General features: G+C 46.9%; 1 protein-coding gene across 1 annotated transcript in view; it reads right to left on the reverse strand.

Annotated features, from left to right (window-relative positions):
- Window positions 1-2,774: 2,774 nt before the first annotated feature.
- Window positions 2,775-23,322, reverse strand: part of MAPK4 (mitogen-activated protein kinase 4) — a 126,948-nt gene continuing 106,400 nt past the window's right edge. Inside the window, exons 4-6 of the mRNA XM_060236172.1 lie at window positions 9,393-9,554; window positions 7,628-7,829; window positions 2,775-3,840 (exon numbers count right to left, since the gene is read on the reverse strand). Of these exons, the coding sequence (XP_060092155.1) occupies window positions 3,153-3,840; window positions 7,628-7,829; window positions 9,393-9,554 (1,052 nt within the window). The 3' untranslated portion in view covers window positions 2,775-3,152. The remainder of the gene's footprint in view (window positions 3,841-7,627; window positions 7,830-9,392; window positions 9,555-23,322) is intronic.

The following is a 23,322-nucleotide window of genomic DNA, read 5'->3' on the forward strand; positions in this document are numbered from 1 at the left end:
TGAGGTAGAGGCACCAAATTTTTAGTATAGCATCTAGTGCCTCTCCCCAAAATACCCCCCAAGTTTCAAAACAATTGGACCAGAGGGTCCAATTCTATGAGCCCCAAAAGATGGTGCCCCTATCCTTCATTATTTCCTATGGAAGAAAGGCATTTAAAAAGGTGTGCTGTCCCTTTAAATGTGATGGCCAGAACTCCCTTGGAGTTCAATTATGCTTGTCACACCCTTGTTCCTGGCTCCACCCCCAATGTCTCCTGGCTCCACCCCCAAAGTCCCGAGATTTTTCTTTAATTGGTCTTGGCAACCCTAGTAGGGCGGCAGGCCATGTGTGTGTGCCAGATTAGGCTCTCCCCACATGATTTCAAATAGAAAAACAATTATTTGCATTAATTTTGCTGGCCTGAATCATTCTCCCTTGGCAGAGCACTGTTTTTTACATTGATAATTTTTTATGGCCCGCGATTCCGCGAATGACGTTATAAATATCCATATGGCCCTTGCCAGCAGAAAGGTTCCCCACCCCTGGTATAGCATTTAAGAAAAAAAACACATTTTTTTCCTTTCATTACTTTTGAGTGGACTTGCCAACTCTGGGCTGAGGAATAACTGGAGATTTTGGGGGTGGACCCTGGGCTTGGAGGAACATGGTGACGGGACAGAATTCAGCAGGATATAATGCCATAAAGTCTACTCTCCTAAGCAGTCATTTTCTCCAGGGGAACTAAATTTCTGTTGCCTGGAGACCTGTTCTAATCAGGGCTTTCTTTGTAGCAGGAACTCGTTTGCATTTTAGGCTGTAAGAAGAGCCTTGTAAGCTCTTGGAGGATTGGTTACATCAGGGGAGTATAGCCTAATATGCAAAGGAATTCCTGCTACAAGAAAAGCCCTGGTTCTATTTCCATCTCCAGGCCCTACCATGAAATTGTACAGCCAGGACTAGGTGGATTTCACAGCTGAATTTATACATAATCTAAATAAATTACAGTTTAGGGCCACCGACTGTAAAAGGTCTCGATTTAATTATTTTAAAAAAGAAATTACTGTTGGGGGGGGAGTAATACTCTGAGGCGTCTTCCTGACAAAGCTTTTTACCTCAGCATGTCTTAACCAAGTCATAATTTGTACCAAGCCCAGTGAAATAGGGTTGCCAAGTCCAATTCAAGAAATATCTGGGGACTTTGGGGGGTGGAGCCAGGAGACTTTGGGGGTGGAGCCAGGAGACATTGGGGCGGAGCCAGGAACAAGGGTGTGACAAGCATAATTGAACTCCAAGGGAGTTCTGGCCATCACATTTAAAGGGACAGCACACCTTTTAAAATGTCTTCCATCCATAGGAAATAATGAAGGATAGGGGCACCTTTTTGGGGGGCTCATAGAATTGGACCCCCTGGTCCAATCGTTTTGAAACTTGGGGGGGTACTTTGGGGAGAGGCACTATATACTATACTGAAAATCTGGTGCCTCTACCTCAAAAAACAGCTCCCCCAGAGCCCCCAAAACCTCCAGTTCAATTTCCCATTATACCCTATGAGAATCGATCTCCACATAGGAAATAATGATGTGCTCAGCAGACGTTTCCCTCCTCCCTCCGCCACCCCCCCCCCCCATTTCTGGCGACTGAAGCGAGGGATTGGCCTCTCTACTCACGAGTTGCTGCCAACTTCTTCAAAGTAACACAGACACACCATCCCAAGAGGAAGCCTTTCCAAGTGGAGACTTTAGCCTCCAGAGGGGGAAAGTCACATGATCCTCTGGGGACGGAGCTCCCCCCCCCCCGGCCAGCTGACTGGGGGCAGGAAGGAGCCTGGGAAAGCGGAAGAACTCCCGCTGGGACCTGGGGATTGGCAAGCCTGCAGTGAAATGAGTTGTAAACTTATACTTTTTATTCAACAACAGTCTAAAGATGGTTGTTGTAGATTTTCCGGGTTGTTTGGCCATGGTCTTGGCATTGTGAGACCTGACGTTTCGCCAGCAACTGTGGCTGGCATCCTCAGAGGTGTAACCCAGAAAACTGGAGTTCTCTGTGGGTCAAATTGAGAAAAAGTTGGTAGGCAGATAATTTATATCTACTCAGGCAGGTGCAGTAGGGCTGAGTCATTATCTGGTGGGGGCTTCCAGGATTCTATGAGCCCCCAAAGAAGATGCCCCCGTCCTCCATTATTTCCTGTGGAAGGAAGGCATTTAAAAGGAGCACAGTCTCTTTTAATGCAATTGCCAAAACTCCCTTTGGAGTTCGATCGCGCTTGCCACACCCTTGCTCCTGGCTCCACCCCCAAAGTCTCCTGGCTCCACCCCCAAAGTCCCCAGATATGTCTTGAGTCGGACTTGGCAACCCTATGTGGGACACTGTCTCCTCATAACCCTTCCACTGGTTGCCTGGCAACCGTAACATTCTCCATTCCACATTTATTGGAACTGTGGTGAGTTTTTACAAATCCTCTGCTTTGAAGGAATTTTCAAACTGCAAAAGTTGGGGCAGAGAACTGCGGACGCATGAGGGTAACAGTCAGGTACTATGAGGTAAAGGCCTCTGGTTGGATTCTCAGCTAAGCCATGAACCAACAGGAAGAAAAGTCAGGCCTTTCTCAGCCTTCAGTCTGTACTACCTGGGAATAAAAATACTGTTCTAACTTTGCAAGGGAATTGGAAAGAATGACTGGGGGTGGGGAAAAAAGAGATATGAAATGCTTTGGGATTGAAGGACATGTGTTCAAATACCACTAAAAAAGGAGAAGGCCTGGTTATTTTAAGGGGAGATTTCTCAAGCTCATGAATCTGAAAACAATGTTAATTTAATTATTTTCTGTCAATGTGAAGAGTTTGGTATTCTGTGCGTTCAGGGCTATTGTGCCCTAGTTAACAAAGACAAAAACATGTCCCAGAAGGTACAAGGCAAGATTGTTAAGGCAGCAAAAACCCTGCTAAAATTTCATTCCAGCTTTTTTGATTCTTTTTACTTCCTAGAATGTCAAAAAAAGGGTTCTTGGTTTGTGCTTGCCCTTAACGTAAAGGCATTGCAATGTATCTGATAAGGAGATGATGCGTTTCCCATGTTATCAAACCTTGATCGCTATTCGGCCTTGGGTAACTGGTGTGTCATCAGAAAGACGGGTAAAGAGCTAAACCTTGAGAGGATCAGAGGCCCACCTCTTCTACCACCTCTCTTTATGATACACCTCCGTCTGTACAATCTCTTTAGGGTGTTCTGCTATACAAGCACCGTTGATATCTTTCAGCTTGTTGTCTGGCAGATCCTCTGGTTTTGTGCAAAGTTTTAACGCCCTGGAAATAAAGACGTCCAAGTCAAACTGAGGGTCGCTCTCACTGTTAACCTGCTTGGGTTCTTTGTGGAGGTGCTGAGGAGAAGAGGGCAGACTCCGTTCTTGGATCTCTGGAAGGGGGTCGGGGCATTCAAGTCCTGTCTGGGTACTTGTCACCCATTGTGCGATCTCCAGGAAAAGGTTGGACGGCTCCTCTTCCAAAGGTAATTCCTCTGCTGGAGCGATAGAGGCTCTTTTCCAGTGGGACAAATCCAAGATGAGCTTGGGTTCCGAATAATGGTGAAGTTTATTGTCTCTCCACAGGAGCTTGTCTAAGTAGGAAGGAGACCCCACTTTGTAATCACACGATCGTCCGTAATCCCCCTCAAACGCTCGGTCCATTGAGGAATGCGACTGCTCCAGGAACCTCTCCGAGCTGCTCTGGGAATATTTGCGCGGGTCCACTTGGGCTTCCTCGGCGATGGATTCGGATCCCGCTCGGGGGTCCCGCTGCACCTCATCCACCTCGGGGCCCTTCTCGTGCCGCCATTCCAAATCGGAGGACACGCTCACTTGATACCTACGTGCCCAAAATGTTAGAGAGAAATGAAAAGTTTCAGATCTTGTCACCTGTTCTCGTGGCCAGATAGACTAATAATGATAACACACCTGGATCCAAGCTACCATGCATGGCATCCCACAAGGGGAGCTCTACTTTTAAAAATGGATCTTTCCCAGCTCCCTCTGTTTTCTGCAGCCCCACCGATCTACCCCATCCACTATGGGGGTCGTGCTGAAACAGTATGGAATACAATGTCAGGTGAATGAGGGCAGGGACTTCTCTTTTGCCAAGGCATATTGTATTCAGGGGTGGAATTCTAGCAGGAGCTCCTTTGCATATTAGACAGCACACCCCTGATGTAGCCAATCCTCCAAGAGCTTACAAGGCTTTTTGTAAACTCTTGGAGGATTGGTACATCAGTGGGGTGTGGCCTAATATGCAAAGGAGCTCCTACCAGAATTCCACCCCTGGTTGTATTTATTTATTAAAGTACCATCCACACTGGTGGCCCAGGGGTGGAATTCTAGCAGGAGCTCCTTTGCATATTAGGCCACACACCCTGCTGCAGCCAATCCTCCAAGAGCTTACAAGGCTTTTTTTTTGTCAGGTCTTGGAGGACTGACTACATCAGGGATGTGTGTCCTGTTATGCAAAAGAGCTCCTGCTAGAATTCCACCCCTGGGTAGTCCTATATTACAGCTGCAGCTACTAAAACAAATAATACTACTAACAGTAGTATTAGACATTGGGATTACGATTTGGCAATCCAGACTGTGTGCTCTTCTGCCAGGTCTTTAGTTGAGGCAGCGGACGTTTGGGAGGGTAATACTCTGGGGCGTCTTCAACCTGACAAAGTTTTTTACCTCAGCATGTCTTAACCAAGTCATAGTTTGTACCTGGGGTGGAATTCCAGCAGGAGCTCCTTTGCATATTAGGCCACACCCTCCTGATGTAGCCAATCCTCCAAGAGCTTACAAAAAAGAGCCTTGTAAACTCTTGGAGGATTGGCTACATCAGGGGACGTCGCTTGCTGTTGGCCTCCCCACCCTCATTCCAGTGATCAGGATCAGCTTCTGGATCGACAGGTCGCTAATGTTGAGGCAGAGTTTCTAAAGCCAGTTTAAATCTGGTTTTTATACTTTTTTAGCCATTCTATATTGTAACTGTAATCTGTTTTAACTATTTTTTATTGCTTCGCTTCTGGTGTAACCCACCCTGAGACTGCTGTGCAGGGAGGGCAGGATATAAGCTGAAAAATATACATAAAATAAATAAATGCTATCTGAAACTCAATCAAAACCTGTGGTGCAGAGTGGTAAAGCTGCAGTACTGCAGTCCGAGCTCTGCTCATGACCTGAGTTGGATCCTGGCGGAAGTTGGGTTCAGGTAGCTGGCTCAAGGTTGACTCAGCCTTCCATCCTTCCAAGGTCAGTAAAATGAGTACCCAGCTTGCTGGGGGGAAAGTATAGGTGACCGGGGAAGGCAATGGCAAACCACCCCGTAAAAAGGTCTGCCATGAAAACATCGTGATGTGACATCACCCCAGAGTTGGAAACGAGTGGTGCTTGCACAGGGGACTACCTTTACCTTTTAAAACTCAATTCAGCATCCATACAGATGGCATAATAAAGATTATGCAATCAGAGCGGAATTGCATCATTTATCTTATATTACATAACCTGGTTACACACCTTGCTATTGAGCATGATTCTGGTTTTGCAACATATGGGGAACGTGAGGGAGCAGTTGCGACCACTGTAGCCTCTGCCTTGCCCAAGCATGGAAAATCTTATTTGGTGTACCCTAGGATTGCCAATCCCCAGGTCCCAGTGGGGGTTCTTCCGCTTTCCCGGGCTCCTTCCTGCCCCCAGTCAGCTGGCTGCCGGGGGAAGCCCCGCCCCCACAGCCACCATGTGACTTTCCACCTCCGGAGGCTTCAGTCTCCGATTGAAAAGCTTCCTCTTGGGATGGTGTGTCTGTGTTACTTTGAAGAAGTTGTCAGCAACTTGTGAGTAGAGAGGCCAATCCCTCGCTTCAGTCGCCAGAAATGGGGGGGGGGGAGGGAAACGTCTGCTGAGCACTTCATTATTCCCTATGTGGAGATCGATTCTCATAGGGTATAATGGAGAATTGATCTGGAGGTTTGGGGGGCTCTGGGGGAGCTGTTTTTTGAGGTAGAGGCACCAAATTCTCAGTATAGTATCTAGTGCCTCTCCCCAAAGTATCCCCCAAGTATCAAAACGATTGGACCAGGGGGTCCAATTCTATGAGCCCCAAAAGAAGGTGCCCCTATCCTTCATTATTTCCTATGGAAGGAAGGCATTTAAAAGGTGTGCTGTCCCTTTAAATGTGATGGCCAGAACTCCCTTGGAGTTCAATTATGCTTGTCACAGCCTTGTTCCTGGCTCCGCCCCAATGTCTCCTGGCTCCATCCCCAAAGTTTCCTGGCTCCACCCCCAAAATCCCCAGATATTTCCTGAATTGGACTTGGCAACCCTAGTGTACCCTTTGGCTTCTGACCATTGCCACAGAATGCTGAGGACACTGAGCTGCTGCAATGCCAATAAACTTGCAAAGTGTTTTTTTCTGAGGTTCTCAGAAATTAGAATTTTCACCCATTTTGCACTTTGTGCTTGTATTGAATCAGGACCACACACAGGGCGCTTTTTTTGTAGCAGGAACTCCTTTGCATATTAGGCTACCTGTGCTGGATTATATCCTGTGGAGGCCCCTAAGCAGTCAAAATCATGAGGGGCGGGGGTCCTTGCAAATTATCTCAGAGGGCCTGTCCCATCTCCTGTTACCCCCTCTAGAGCCTGCGGTCACCTTCTCAAAGCTGTGGGGGAGAGGCAAACTTGGTGACGACACTAGCAGCAGCCTCACCAGGCAAATCGGTCAAAGAGCGGCTCATTTGCTGGCTACGCATGCAGACTCTGAGGGCTGCAAGCAGGGGGAAAACTGGGGGGGGGGAAGCCAGCCCGGGGCCCCTAAAGGCATGGAGGCCCATAGGCCATTGCCTACTTGGCCTAATTGTTAATCCAGCCCTGTAGGCTATATCCCCCTGATGTAGCCAATCCTCCAAGAGCTTACAGTAGGCCCCGTAAGAAGAGCCCTGTAAGCTCTTGGAGGATTGGCTACATCGGGGTGGGTGGGTTGCGTTTCGGTTGGAAAAAGCCCATGCATGGTTATAGGATGGGGGAGACGTCTTAGCAGTAGTCTGTGTGAAAAGGATCTCGGGGTCGTAGTGGATCATTCGCTGAACATGAGTCAACAGTGTGATGCGGTGACTAAAAAGGGACGGTGGCTCAGTGGTAGAGCATCTGCTTGGGAAGCAGAAGGTCCCAGGTTCAATCCCCGGCATCTCCAAAAAAGGGTCCAGGCAAATAGGTGTGAAAAACCTCAGCTTGAGACCCTGGAGAGCCGCTGCCAGTCTGAGAAGACAATACTGACTTTGATGGACCAAGGGTCTGATTCAGTATAAGGCAGCTTCATATGTTCATATGTTCAAAAGGCAAATGCAATTTTGGGCTGTATCAACAGAAGTACAGTGTCCAGATCACGTGATGTGATGGTATTGCTTTGCTCTGCTCTGGTAAGACCTCACCAGAGCCAGTTTTGGGCACCACAACTGGAACGGGTCCAGAGGAGGGCAACGAAGATGGTGAGGGGACTGGAGACCATCCTATGAAGAAAGTCTGAAGGAGCTGGGCATGTTTAGCCTGGAGAGGAGCCGGCTGAGAGGTGATATGTTGCAAAGGAGTTCCTGCTGCAAAAAAAGCCCTAACCACACACACAGATACAATACCTGTCCCAGTTGGACATCTGGCTTTGGCTGGCTTCCATTAGCAAAATATCATCAATCTCGTCCTCAATCCGGAACGGGTGCTGCGAAACAGGCTCGTCCTCGGGACAGTAGTACAGGTTCATGTAAGGATGCTGTAGTCCCATCTCTGCAGTTAGCCGGTCCATGGGATTGAATGTCAATATCCGCTCTAGAAAATCAATGGCTGCGAATGGCAGACAGATAATCAGGTCAGCCAGGCTGAGCACGAGCCATTCGTCTTCCCAGAAGGAAGCGCTACACCCTCGATGACATCAGTGATTGCTGCAACCAGACAACTTAACCTTTAAGCTCTGTTCCTATTCAATTATGCCACATAATTGTCCTCGATTCAGAAGCACCAGTCTTGTTATGTTTAATGGGAGAGACATGCCTCATTTGAAATGACAGCAGGCATGGTAGATGTTCCTTCTCTTAGAATTAGGACAAGAGGAACGGCAGAGGCAGGAAAACAAAGAGACAGAGGGGGGGCTGTGGTTCAAAAGCAGAGCATCTTCTTTGCAGGCAGAAGGTCCCAGGTTCAAGCCCTGGCATCTCCAGCTAAAAGCACCAGATTGTAGGTGATGTGAAAGACCTCAGCTTGAGACCCTGGAGAGCCACTGCCAGTCTGAGTAGACAATACTGACTTTGATGGACCAAAGGTCTGATTCAGTAGAAGGCAGTTTCTCATGTGTTCATGTGGAAATCCCTAGAGTGGCATTATCAGAGCTTATTTTGTAGCGGGAACTCCTTTGCATATTAGGCCACACACCCCTGATGTAGCCAATCCTCCTGAAGCTTACAGTAGGCCCTGTACTAAGAACCCTGTAAGCTCCAGGAGGATTGGCTACATCGGGGTGTGTGGCCTAATATGCAAAGGAGTTCCTGCTACAAAAAAAGCCCTGGTCACTACTGAGGCCATTTTCTGGCTCCATCCCTCCACACTCCTCAGTTTGTCTAGAGGGGAATTGGGGCAAAGGGGGAGGTCTACCCATCGTGAGCAAGCAATTAGAGCTACCACTGAAAAGGCTACCTCCTGATTTTTTAATTTTATTTTACTTTATTTATTTACCTTTGATTTATATCCCGCCCATTCCATATGAACATATGAAGCTGCCTTATACTGAATCAGACCTTTGGTCCATCAAAGTCAGGATTGTCTTCTCAGACTGGCAGCGGCTCTCCAGGGTCTCAAGCTGAGGTTTTCACACCTATTTGCCTGGACCCTTTTTTGGAGATGCCAGGGATTGAACCTGGGACCTTCTGCTTCCCAAGCAGATGCTCTACCAATGAGCCACCGTCCCTCCCCAAAATGGACTCAGGGCGGCTAACAGTCATAATAAAACCAACAATCTCAATTACAGGTATAAGATGACAAAATATAAACAATTTACAATTTAAGACAAAATATTGGCGCTATACAGAATCTTAAAGCATAGGCAGATCAGATTATATTAGATCTATTTATCTGTTGATGGAATTACTGGTTTTATTGATTTGATGTGTACCTTTTGTTGTTCATCACCTAGAGCCTGGCACTGGCCGGGATGAGGTGATTCATAAATTTAATAAATAATAATAATAACAACAGAAGTGGCAGCCTTCTCCCACTAGTTACTATAGGCCTGTTTAAAAAGTTCAGTTTTACAAGCCCTGAGGAATTGGGAGAGATCCTGCAGGGCTTTTATGGCCTCAGTTGCCACCAAAGAAGCCAAACCCAGGATCGCACCAGACACAAACCCCACGATACCTTTGGAGTCAACTTCAGGAAGCAATTTCCTTACGGGTTTCTTTACTTCCCAGGTGCTGTTGACAAATGTCGGCATCACTTTGAGCAGCTCCTCCTTGTCCTCTTCGCGGTAAACTGGGATTGTCTCCAAAATGAGCTGCATTTGTTCCAGCTCGTGGCTTCCTAAACAAAGGAAAGCAATGGTGCTCACTGGGGCCTCCACCTTAGGAGGTCTCATGCCCACAAGCAAGCTCTTCACTTGTTGACTGCAACAACTGAGCGACGTCCTGAACAAAATGTAAGAGAGCCATACCATTCAAACATCAAATCTGGAATCTCTATGTAACAAAGTTTGAGTCCAGTGGCACCTTTAAGACCAACGAAGTTTAAGGAAGGAAGGAAAATAGATGGGGAGGGGGGAAGGAGAAAGTTTAACTTTAAATGCTTTGGCCTTGGCCTCAAGAACTGCCTGTGTTAAAATGTTAAAATGTTGGTTTTCACCACTAGGTGGAAGACAACATCTATGACATTCCAAGTTGTGGCAAAGTTCAATGCATCTACTTCACAGTCCACGTTTCAGTTGTATGTCTCATATAGTTCGGCAAATTGCTTGTTTACCGGGATCTTTCTCAATTTCTTTTACAAATTACAATGGGCTGACAAGAGTGGAGGAGTAAACTGTGGCAATGTGGACTCGGAAAACTGACTTAAGAGCTGACAGGGTGGGGGATGTGCCACAAAACTGGCAACTAACAAGAGCTAGAGACAGAACCGCATCAGTTATCCGAGTCCACATTGCCACAGTTTACTCCTCCACTCTTGTCAACCCATTGTAATTTGTAAAAGAAATTGAGAAAGATCCCCGGTAAACAAGCAATTTGCCGAACTATATGAGACATACAACTGAAACGTGGACTGTGAAGTAGATGTTGGCGTAACGAAAATGGAGACCTCGCTCCAGCCCTTTTCAGTGGTTATGATTTTGGCATTCCTACTTTGAATACAAGAAAAAGAGGAGGAGGAGATTGGATTTATACCCCAACCCTTTACTACCCAAAGGAGTCTCAGAGCGGCTTACAATCTCCTTCCCCTTCCCCTTCCCATAACAGACACCCTGTTAGGTAGGTGGGGCTGAGAGAACTCTCCCAGAACTGCTGTTGAGCAGAGCAGCCTTGAGAGAACTTGTGACAGTTGCTGATGTGACAGAAGGTCACATCAGCACATCATGTGGAGGAGTGGGGAATCAAACCTGGTTTTCCCAGGTAAGAGTCCATGCATTTAACCACTACACCAAACTAGCTCTCAAAGAAGGCTGCACACTATACATTATCCTCTAGATAGGGGCTGCCACCATTTTGTGTGACTACAGCAACATGCATATTTTCTAGCTTTCGTACATGCAAACACACACACACTCCAAACCCTCCCCCCCCCCCAACAACTCTGTTTCCAATCATGCATGATGCTGAAAAATACATGTATTTCCTTGTTCACACAAAATGGTGGTCAAGCATATCGAGAGGTTCCGGAGCAGGGGTGGAATTCTAGCAGGAGCTCCTTTGCCTATTAGGCCACACCCCCTGAGGTAGCCAATCCTCCAAGAGCTTACAAGGCTCTTTTTGTAGGCTCCTGGAGGACTGGCTACATCAGGAGGGTGTGGCCTAATAGGCAAAGGAGCTCCTGCTAGAATTCCACCCCTGCTCCAGAGTAACATGCTTTCCCACTGCATGAAGTAGGGTGCCCCAAACTCTTAATGACTGGAAAGGGTTTCTGTCCATTGTGTCTTCCCCTGCTCTTCCTTCAAGCAGCTCTGGGAGGTATTCATGGTCATCCCTTCTCTATTCTAGCCTAGCAGAGACTCTGTAATGTAGAGAGACAGTGGCCAGCCCAAGGTAATCTAGTAAAGCTTCATAGCAGAAGAGGGATTTGAAATCCAACCTCTCAGATCCTTGTATGACACTAACTGCTCTACAACACTGACCCACCCCTCTGGAACCTGCTACATGAGATTCAGGGAAAGATGGACCCACCTTCCACCCAAGACAGTTGAGAAAAGGGAAGACATCTTCTACATATAGTCTTCTAAGCAGGGGTGGAATTCTAGCATGAAATTTTTTGCATATTAGGCCACACACCCCTGATGTAGCTAATCCTCCAAGAGCTGGAGCTCCTTTGCATATTAGGCCACACACCCCTGATGTAGCCAATCCTCCAAGAGCTTACAAGGTGTGTGGCCTAATATGCAAAGGAGCTCCTGCTAGAATTCCACCCCTGTTTTTAAGTATGTGGCGGTGGAAAGCACCATCAAATCACAGATGACTTAAGGGGGAAGAAATACTGTAGTTTACAATGCTGTACCTTTAAGGAGCTCTGAGATTGTATACACCTGTGGATTTATAAGTCAGTGTATTTTGAAGCGAACTAGGAAATTGACCATACTGAGTGGAAGTGATTATAAGCGTCAGCATTTGAACTGTATAAGATTTTCTGGAAGGTATGGTTTCATGCTTCTTTGGGTTAATCCTGAGGTGTTATGCTGAATATGTCTTGTATGGTTTATTGTTTTTTAAGCACAGCCTGTAGAAGTAAATGTGAAATGTGGGATATAGTACAGCCGCATCGCGTATCACTCCTTGTGCCTTGCTGCACAGAAGAAATCATCTGGAGCACTGGTCTCTGTGGAAAACTTCATCATTGGAATTGCTACCTGCACCCATCTGTTAAGAAAATTTGGACATTAAATTGTTTTTCAGTGACTTTGGGTGAGGGTCAGGGCATTCCTTATGTACCATTGATAGTATTCTATTGTTCAGGACTTGAGATATACTTTGAGCACTATTTATAGTAAATTATGTATTGACAGTCCTTTGGACTGCAAGATCAAATCAGTCAGTCCTAAAGGAAATCAACCCTGACTTTTCCCTGGAAGGTCAGATGCTGAAGCTGGAGCTCAAATACTTCGGCCACCAAATGAGAAGGGAGAACTCCCTGGAGAAGACCCTGATGCTGGGAAAGACAGAAGGCCAAAGAAGAAGGGGGCAGCAAAGGAGAAGATGGCTGGACAGCGTTACTGATGTAACTAACACAAATTTGAGCAGACTTCGGAGGATGGTGGAAGACAGGAGGGCCTGGCGTGACTTGGTCCATGGGGTCACAAAGAGTCGGACTCGACTGTGCAACTGAACAACAAAAATCTATTGTACACTTTCGGAGGCTGGTTTTCACGGAAGTTTTTATAACCTTTTTTCCCTGCCCCACCTGGGGTTTGGCAACCCTAGCCGACTACCTCCCGAGGAAGCCTGTTCCCAAGGAAACGGGGCCTTCTTGGTCATGCTTTTTTGGTCAAGGCGTTTCCCAAGGAAATGGGATTTGCAAGATCAGTCCCCCCTCCCCGTGCACCCCTCCGCCTTTAGAACCGGTTTTGACCGCAAACACATCTAGCTGAAGGACAAAAGGAGGGCAAGGAGGTTTCGGACATAAAATCGTTTCATGTATGGAACATTTAATCAGGGCGGTTTACTTATTTATTTCCAAGGGCCATTGGCTGGAAATATACCATTCAGATAGAGAGAGATTGTAACTACCACAACGGCGCTTTCTGTTGCCGGAATCTCATTAATGTTGTCCTAAATAATTAACAAAGTCAGATCTGCTTTCATGATTATTTTAGCAGCCAAAATGACCTGCTTCTAAATAGCGACCCAGGAATTAGCTGGAGGTTTTCCCCTCTAGAACAGGCTCACCTCTCCAAAACGCTGAGGCATGAGATCTAAAAAACAATGGAGATTGTGAGACTTGATCTGTGTAGGGCTGGTGTGGCCTTGTATCCCTACTAGGGGTTGTCAAGTCCCCCGCGGCTACCAGTGGGGCATTTTGTGTGTGTGTGCACAACGCGTGCAGCGCAATGACATTGCTCAGAAGTGACGTATCACGCTGGACACGTCATGTGGGGATGCTCTAGGAATTTGCAGGAAACTCTATGGTTTCACAGGGGACGCTCTAGCAATTTTAGGGGGGGGGATTTCCCTCAAAATTGCTAGAGCATCCCCGTGCAAAGCCATAGAGTTTTCCATGAATTCCTAGAGCGTCCCAGCACGATACGTCACTTCCAGGTGCCGCGCATGCCATGCGGTGACAGGATAATTTGGTGGGTGGGGATCCCCCGTTGGCCTCTTCCCTGCTGGCGGGTTGGGGCCCGCCAAACCAGGGGATTCCCCACCCCGGGCGGAAATTTGGCAGCCCTAATCCCTTCTCAAAACCAAGCCCCCCTTCAGGAACATTTGCTGTATGAATGGGATAAAATGATGCCAGGTTTTTGGGTGAGACGGCGGGCATCTATTCACTAGATTGGTTGGCCTCCCCTACTGTACTATCCTACTGAGCTGTTTTGCTGCATCGTATTGCTATACCACCTTGGTCCTGCTGAACTATTCTGTTGGACTGAACATTGTAATCGGTTTTTACTGTTATGCTGTCTTATTGTTATGTTGATCTTACTGTGATTTTATTACTCATGTTGTGCTCCGCTCTGAGCCCCTATGGGGAACGGGCGGAATATAAATAAACAAATAATAATAATAATGCTGCCAACAGGAACAATTCCCTGCCTTCCTCTAAGTAAAAACCTTCCAAATACTTCAAGAGCATTCCTGTCCCCCTCTCAACCTTTTCTTCTCCAGACCGACCATTCCCAAGTCCTTCAGACTTTCCTCAAAGGGCTTGGTCATCTTCGTGGCCGGCGTATCTCCTTGTTTCCTTTTGTTTTTCCTTTCCTCCAGCATTCTTTTATTTTCTCTCGCGTTCGCAGGAGGAAACCAATGTTGTGTTCAAAGAATCACTTGACCTGGTAATAAAGCACATTCTTCACCCCCACCTCACAGATTCTCATAGTTTACGTGGGTGGAGAAGACGTTCCTCAGCAGGACCAAAAAACACTTCAGTGTTTATTTTAAAACACTCATTCCCAAGTGTCCTAGTTGGGGGTTGATGGGAGAGGTGTTAAAGAATGTGGGGACATGCTGGGTCTCACTCTTCAGGGACCAAACAAACCTTCCCACCCAAAGCTGAGTCAGCTCTCTTTCTCTCCTCCCCTTTTCATTCCTTGTTTTATTCAATCTCACAGCAACCTACCCACCCCCAAGCGGTTTGGTGTAGTGGTTAAGTGTGTGGACTCTTATCTGGGAGAACCGGGTTTGATTCCCCACTCCTCCATTTGCACGAGCTGGAATGGCCTTGGGTCAGCCATAGCTTTGGCAGAGGTTGTCCTTGAAAGGGCAGCTGCTGTGAGAGTCCTCACAGCCCCACCCACCTCACAGGGTGTTTGTTGCGGGGGAGGAAGATAAAGGAGATTGTGAGCCGCTCTGAGACTCTGAGTGGAGGGCGGAATATAAATCCAGTGTCTTCTTCCAATGTCTTCTTAGAGCAGTGGTGGCCATGTGGCTCTTTCACACATATTATGTGGCACTTGAAGCCCCCACTGCCCTGTCAGCCAGCTTGGAGAAGACATTTCTCTCTTTAAATCACTTCTCCAAGTCTAGTCAACCAGCAGCTTGGAGAATGCATTGAAAGTTAAAGTTGCTTTCTTTCTGCCTCTTCTTCTCCCTTCCCCATGTATTCCCTCCCTCCCTTCTGTCTGTCCGTCTTGCGGCTTTCAAACATCTGATGTTCATGTCTTATGGCTCTTACATTAAACAAGTTTGGCCACCCCTGAGTTAGAGGGTCAAGCAGTTAAGCTTAGCACAAAGACATTTTGAATCTGACAAAGGGTAACCTTTAAAGCCTTATATGGCCGAGGACCTGCCTACCTGAGGGACCGTCTTTCCCCATATGAACCCCAGAGAGCACTGAGGTCAACGGGGAAAAACTTAATGACTATCCCTGGGCCGAAGGAAGTTAAATATCAGAGCACCAGAATACGGGCCTTTTCGATCGCGGCCCCTACCCTATGGAACCGACTCCCCGAGGAGGTGCGGGCCCTGCGGAGCCTTGAACAGTTCCGCAGGGCCTGCAAGACCATCCTTTTTAAATCAGCATATTCGGACTGCTAAGAAAAATGGTAATTAAAGATCCGCCAATGCGGTCCAAAGATCTATACCGCAGTATAATTGTATCTACTAGACTGGTTTTTAATTTAATGTTTTAATGTTTTATTGTTCTATAATGTAATTCTAATGTTTTATTTATTATGGTGTGTTTTTATGGATTGCTGTTAGCCGCCCTGAGCCTGCCAAGGTGGGGGAGGGCGGGATATAAATGAAATTAATAAATAATAAATAATAAATAAATAAATAAATAAATAAACCCCTAACTGAAGACTTGATGTCTGAGGTCTAGGCCCAACCTAGGATCAGCATAGGGGTAGTACATAAACACCTAGTTTCTTCATCTCAAGGCCAGATGAATTGCATTCCAAGGGTTCTAAAAGAGCTTGTGGATGTAATTTCTGAACCTCTGGCTATTATTTTTGAAAATTCTTGGAGAACAGGAAAGGTGCCGGAAGATTGGAGGCAGGCGAATGTTGTCCCCATCTTCAAGAAGGGGAAAAAAGAGGATCCGGGTAACTACTGACTTGTCAGCTTGACATCTATACCTGGAAAATTTTTAGAACAAATCATCAAACAGTCGGTCCTGGAACATTTAGAGAGAATGGATGTGATTACTAAGAGCCAGCATGGTTTTCTCAAGAACAAGTCATGTCAGACTAACCTGATCTCTTTTTTTGAGAAAGTGAAAGTGACTACCTTGCTGGATCAGGGGAGTGCTGAAGACATTGTTTATCTTGATTTCAGTAAGGCTTTTGATAAAGTCCCACATACTATCCTTGTTGACAAATTGGTAAAATGTGGTTTGGATCCTGTTACCGTTAGGTGGATCTGTAACTGGTTGACGGATCACACCCAAAGAGTGCTTGTGAATGGTTCCTCAGCCTCCTGGAGAGGAGTGAAAAGTGGAGTGCCTCAAGGATCTGTCCTGGGACCTGTTTTCTTCAACATCTTTATCAATGATTTGGATGAAGGAATAGAGGGAATGCTTATTAAATTTGCAGATAATACTAAATTGGGAGGGGTTGCAAACACAGAAGACGACTGAAACAGGTTATAGGATGACCTTGACAGGCTGAAAAACTGGGCTAAAATCAATAAAATGAATTTTAACAGGGATAAATATAAAGTTTTGCATTTAGGTAGGAAAAATCCAATGCATGGTTATAGGATGGGGGAGACTTGTCTTAGCAGTAGTATGTGCGAAAAGGATCTAGGGGTCTTAGTGGATCATATGCAGAACATGAGTCAACAGTGTGATGCGGTGGCTAAAAAGGCAAATGCAATTTTGGGTTGTATCAACAGAAGTATAGTGTCCAGATCACATGATGTGATGGTATTGCTTTACTCTGGTGTGGTCAGACCTCACCTGGAGTATTGTGTTCAGTTTTGGGCACCACATTTTAAGAAGGATATAGACAAGCTGGAATGGGTTCAGAGGAGGGCGACAAAGATGGTGAGGGGTCTGGAGACCAAGTCCTATGAGAAAAGGTTGAAGGAGCTGGGGATGTTTAGCCTGGAGAGGAGGCGGCTGAGAGGTGATATGATCACCATCTTCAAGTACTTGAAGGGCTGTCATATAGAGGATGGTGTGGAATTGTTTTCTGTGGCCCCGGAAGGTAGGACCAGAACCAATGGGTTGAAATTAAATCAAAAGAGTTTCCGGCTCTACATTAGGTAGAACTTCCTGACCGTTAGAGCGATTCCTCAGTGGAACAGGCTTCCTCGGGAGGTGGTGGACTCTGCTTCCTTGGAGGTTTTTAAAGAGAGGCTAGATGGCCATCTGACAGCAATGAAGATCCCGTGAATTTAGGGGGAGGAGTTTGTAAGTTTCCTGCATTGTGCAGGGGGTTGGACTAGATGACCCTAGAGGTCCCTTCCAACTGCAACTGTCTGTACAACAACTGTAAAAGCTGGAGAGTGCCTAAATATAAATTTGAAGGAAATGCTGGGTATTCCATTACTGAATTCAAGGCTTTACCTAGTGTACTGCAGCCTGAAGAAAGCGAATGAAATGGAGAGTTACCGAGGCAATCCATTGCTGCTGCTGTTGCTGTAACATCAACCCTCTGTTGTAATTTGGCCAACGTTGTTAAAATCTGGCATCTAGTGGGTAGTGTTTTTTGTCAGTAATACTGATAATAAACCGTTTGTTTCAAAATATAGAGTAGCAAGCCAAGACTCGTATCAACAGTTGTTACTTTTACACCGTTTTTTCCCACCTGGGGATTGACAGCCCTATTTGGGAAGGGGAGGGGCCTCAACAGGATATATTGCCATAGAGTCCATGCCTCCGAAACAGCCATTTTCTCCAGGGGAAGTGATTGTTGCATATTGTAACTCTGCATGCAAGAGGATCTGGGAGGGAAAGGGTTAAGAGACTTCTTTCTGGCCTGGGTACCCATGGCAGTTGACCCCGCCCTCTCATGGGTTAGATGTTGAGCCTCTTTGGCCCTTGCTCACCATTGGTTCCATCTTACACAGGACTTCTTCTCTCTCTCTCTCTCTCTCTCTCTCTCTCTCTTTCTCTCTCTTTCTCTCTCTAGTACCTGGGTTTGGAGCTGTAGCAAGTTAACCTTTTTTGGAGTCAATCTGTTCACAATAAGTTAAATATACCTACATGAATATGTCATGTAAGATGTGCTTCTATTTTTGTAAGTAAAATTTATTTCTCTCGTTACCAGGGCTCAGGAAAGCAGTTCCAGCTGGCTTGGCACCAGGGGGTGTGGCCTAGTATGCAAATAAGTTCCTGCTGGGCTTTTTCTACAAAAAAAGCCTTGTGCGAAACAATGGTGATGTCAGGGGTGTGGCCTAATATGCAAATGAGCTCCTGCTAAGCTTTTCCTAACAAAAAAGCCTTGCTTGTTACCATGAGAGTCAGATCATCTTTGCAATTTGTTTGAACAGCCTTTTCCCCCTTAACCTGGAAATGTGGAGAATGGGGAATACTGTGAAAATAAAGCTGCTTTTTTTTCATTTTTTTTACATTTACAAGCTAATTTTTTTAACCTTTTGCCCAGTACTGAGCTCTGTCACCAGGAGATCAATAGCAAATGATCTCCAGGACAGATCTGGTGGTGTGCTGTCCTACCTCCTGATTAGCTTGGCTTGGGAGATGTTGAAGATGTTGACACATGATTTTTTTCCTGTATTACCATTCCTGCCTGGCTCATTGGAGACTTTAGGACTGAGCTTGGGGACTCTGGAACAATGGCAGTAAGATCCAAACGCCTGCCGTCCTGGCCCAATCAGAAGCCTCCGGCTGGTTCAAATGACCCAATGATGTTCTAGCACGGGAACCTTGAACTGTATACAGTTGGCCCCATTGGCCTAGTCTCCAGTCTTTAATTTACATGCCACCATGCTGTAACTAATAAAGAGAGCTACGTTCACTGCAATCGCGTCTCCTCTCTGCATTGAACCCACTATATCAGGGGTGGCCAATGGTAGCTCTCCAGATGTTTTTTGCCTACAACTCCCATCAGCCCCAGCCATTGGCCATGCTGGCTGGGGCTGATGGGAGTTGTAGGCAAAAAACATCTGGAGAGCTACCGTTGGCCACCCCTGCACTATATTATAGGATCCCCACATCAGGAAAAACCACCCATTGCTGTCCTAAGCAAATCCAACGCTACCGGGTCTTGTTGGGTGAAACAGTTTGGAAGGCCAAGAGTTGGACGAATCCATTCTTAATTAAGCTTTTTATTTATTTAGAGAAGGCCTCAGCACAGCTGCTTACGAGGGTGTTAAAACCCCCGCTGTCTTGCAAAAGAAACAACAGGCCATCATAACAGAAGAGAAGAAAGGGAAAGAAGTTGGGTCAAGCTGGGAAAAGGACGGATGATTATTTGTCAAGCAGCCTCAGGAGGTCTTTACTCAGTTCCCGAATAAATATTTCCGACTGTTGCGGAGGGGCTCGGTCTACTCGGGCCAGCAGGTGAGTTCCTCTCTTGCGTTTGCCAAAAAACTTTGTTTAAAGCAGGGGAGTTGAATGCACTTGTTACGAGGGCCGAATCTGACATCAACGTTACCTTGCCGGGCTCGGCCATATGTGTCATAAAATGTAATGCCATGCAGCAGAGATGTAAACTTTATAAAGGACACAGACAAACACAATTAAAGATTTTTTAAAAAACTTAAAGTAAAACATGATTAAAACATTAGCACTTGTTGGTCTTCAAAGTGCTTACTTTGCATCTCTCCCACAGGATCCATGGAGCTGCGCAAAGGAAGCGCTGGCTCCATCCTTCCTTCCCCAGGGGACCAGGAGGGGGAGGAGCCTCAGCCAATAAAAGGAGAGGCTTGGCTCAATAGCTCTGCCGTGCAATTGAGAGAGCCTGACAAAGCAAGCTACTCCTTTCCAAGGGAGGAGCCTCAGCAAATGGAGAAAACAGAGGCTTTGCTCTGCAGATCCTGTGAGACTGAGCAAGCCTGGCAAAGCAAGCTGTGATGCGGAAGGAAGCAAAAGAGAGGGAGAAGGAAGCAACAACAGCCAGTTGCTCAGGAGCAGATTGGAGCCCTCTGAGGGCCTGATTTGGCCCTCAGGCTGCATGTTTGACACCCCTGGTTTACAGGGCCGTAACTGGGGGGGGGGGGGGAGAGGGCGGTGCTTGCCCCAGGCGCCGACGGAGGGAGGGCACTAAATTGGACATGGAGTCCATTATATTCTATGGGACCATAAGACAGAATGATCCAAAAGGGGGCGTCATTTAATTTTGCCCCTCCTCAAAAAACATGTAGATCCGGTCCTGCTGGTTTAAAGCATTTTAGGAAAGATGCTGTACTGAAAGAGCACTGGGAATCATGACCTGGATATTTCCTACCTGCATTTCCTGCCTCCGAGCCAAAGACCCCCAACATGGTACCTGTGGGTGCCCCAGCACCTGCCATCGCCTTTCCTGGTGCCAACCCTATTTTTAGAAAGTGGGTGGGGCTTTTGCCCAGGAAGGCTTGTGATTGGCCATTAGAGATTTGATCGGCTCTGCGGATTTTTAAAAAATGTTGCTTTGCTTGCAGCTGCCACCAGAGCGGAAGGATCTCGATGTGTGACTGAAGGGAAACTGCGGCAGCCATTTTGTGACTGGACCTGCCTCCTGCAGCAGTCAGTTGTGGCAGCCATTTTGTGACTGGACCTGCCTCCTGCAGCAGTCAGTTGTGGCAGCCATTTTGTGACTGGACCTGCCTCCTGCAGCAGTCAGTTGTGATGGCTGTTTTGTGGCTGCGCCTGCCATGTTGTGTTACAGGGCTTTTTTTGTAGCAGGAACTCCTTTGCATATTAGGCTCCACCCTCTGATGTAGCCAATCCTCCAAGAGCTTACAGGGCTCTTAGTACAGGGCAGGAAGTGGTGGAGACCAAGAGCATAGACAGCTTCAAGAGGGGATTGGATAAACATATGGAGCAGAGGTCCATGAGTGGCTATTAGCCACAAGGTACAGTTGGAACACTGTCTGGGGTGGTGAGGCTCTGTATTCTTGGTGCTTGGGGGGCAACAGTGGGAGGGCTTCTGGAGTTCTGGTCCTGCTAGTGGACCTCCTGATGGCACCTGGGTTTTGGCCACTGTGTGACACAGTGCTGGACTGAACAGGCCACTTGCCTGATCCAACATGGCTTCTCTTATGTTTTTATGTAAGTTTATACCCTGGAAAACCTGTTGATCTCTAAGGTCAACTGGACTTGAATCTTGGTCTTTTACTGCAGACCACCATGGCTACCCACCTGAACCTATCAACAGAGAGATGAAACCCACAGGTTTATGGCCCCCTTTGTCTGGTACCTTTATGTTTCAAATAGCTTTCTTTCCTGGCAAGATACAGCTTTTGGCTTTCTGGCAAGGAACAACATGTCAGAACAAAAACAAAAGGCATGAGAGGGAACAACAGCAATTGTACTCCTCTGACAGTAAAATACTGTTGAGTATTTCTTGCTAAGCCTCTGGTATTTTGTGGCAAGGAATGTGCAAATGGTATGTTATGCCCCTATTGAGTCAGATCTTAGATGCTAAGCAGGGTCGATACTTGGATGGGAGACCACCAAGGAAGACTCTGCAGAGGAAGGCACTGGCAAACCACCTTTGCTTCTCGCTTGCCTTGAAAATAGGGTTGCCAGCTGGTCCACAGCCACAGTTGGGGATCCCGTGGCCACACCCTCACTTTCCATTCGCGTCCCACAAGTGTATGGCTGCCAGTGAGTTGGCTCTCCACCAAGGAGGCCGTCAAAAGACAGGGTAGCAAGCGCGTCAGTTCCTTGGAGAAGACAGCTCAGAGGGCACTGAAATCCCTTTTGAGCTCCCTTCCACAGGGCAAAAAAAGTTACAAGGGCACTCAAAAGCACTCCTCCACTCATCCCCTTTTCTGGTAGCCCAGTCCTGCTGTATATCACCTAGATCAGGGGTGTCAAACATTTGGCTCAGGGGCTCAATCAGGCCCCCGGAGGGCTCCTATCAGGACCCCGAGCAACTGGCTGTCATCTGCTTCCTTCTCCCTCTCTCTTGCTTCCTTCTGCATAACAGCTTGCTTTGCAAGGCTTGCTCAATCACACAGAAGCTACAGAGTGAACCCTCTACTTTCTCCATTGGCTAAGGCTCCTCCCTTGGGGAGGAAGGGGAGGGAGGAATAGCTTGCTTTGCCAGGCTCTCTCAATTGCTCAGCACAGCTACTGAGCCACGCTTCTCTTCCATCTATTGGCTGAGGCTACTCTCCCCCCTGGTCCCCTGGGGAAGGAAGGAAAGAGTCAGAGCTTCCTTTATCCCATGGGAGAAATACAAAGAAAGCACCTTTAAGACCAATGAGTGCTAACATTTTAAGCATGTTTTAAGTTTTATATATATTTATATATATTTGGGTTTGTCTGTGTTCTTTATAAAATTTATATCTCTGCTACCTAATCTTAAATAGGTACACACATGGCCTGGCCCAACCCAACATGGCCTGGCCCAACAAGCTCTCATTTATGTCAGATCCGGCCCTCATGAGTTCAACACCCCTGATTTAGAGGTTCCAGAGCTCTGCTCCTGTGAGCTCCTGCCCAAAATGAGGCCTGGATAGAAGTGGTTTCCTGTTACCTGCCTCCAAGTAGGAACCCTGGAATTCCTTGGTGGTCTTTCATCCAGGTACTAACCAGGGCTGATCCTGCTTAGCTCCCGAGATCTGATGAGATCAGGCTAGCTGGGGCCATCCAACTCAGGGCTCCAGGTTATATATCTGATTAAAACCCTAAATGCTTTTGAGTGAATGAGACAGCATGACTAAACATCTGATCTAGTAGAAATGATTTAAACATTTGTTTTTCTGGCCACCTCTAAGGGCTAGCGATCTTTCTCTTATCTCCAAGGAAGAGCATCCTGTTTAAAAAGATTGCGCGGTGTTCCCTGACAGAAGTAGATTGATACTCCTGCTTGCTGTCGTTCTCTAGGGACTTCCAGAGCAAAACTGTTGTTTAATCCCCACGCTTTCGCTGTGGCTCTCTTTTGATAAATCTGCCCTCTTTTCTCAGTCCACATGCCTCAGTTCTTAAGGGCCGGAGGTCTTACAACAAGAATTTTTATATTAACATAGAATGGGGAGTTCTTCCTGTAAAAAACACAGAGCAGGCTAAGCAGGGCTGACCCTGGCAAATATTTGGATGGGAGATCTCCAAAGAATACCAGCGCTGGGAGGCAGAGGCAGGCTGTATCAAGCCACTTCTCTGAACATCCTCCATGCTCAGGGCCAGCCCTGCTGCTAGGCAAACTAGGCGATTGCCTAGGGTGCCTGCCTTCTGGGGGGGTAGGGTTGCCAAGTCCAGTTCAAGAAATATCTGGGGACTTTGGGGGTGGAGCCAAAAGACGTCGGGGGTGGAGCCAGGAGCAAGCACAATTGAACTCTGAAGGGAGTTCTGGCCATCACATTTAAAGGGACCGCACACCTTTTTA

Source organism: Heteronotia binoei, chromosome 4, assembly GCF_032191835.1.
Source record: "Heteronotia binoei isolate CCM8104 ecotype False Entrance Well chromosome 4, APGP_CSIRO_Hbin_v1, whole genome shotgun sequence".
In the NCBI taxonomy this organism is placed as follows: Eukaryota; Metazoa; Chordata; class Lepidosauria; order Squamata; family Gekkonidae; genus Heteronotia; species Heteronotia binoei.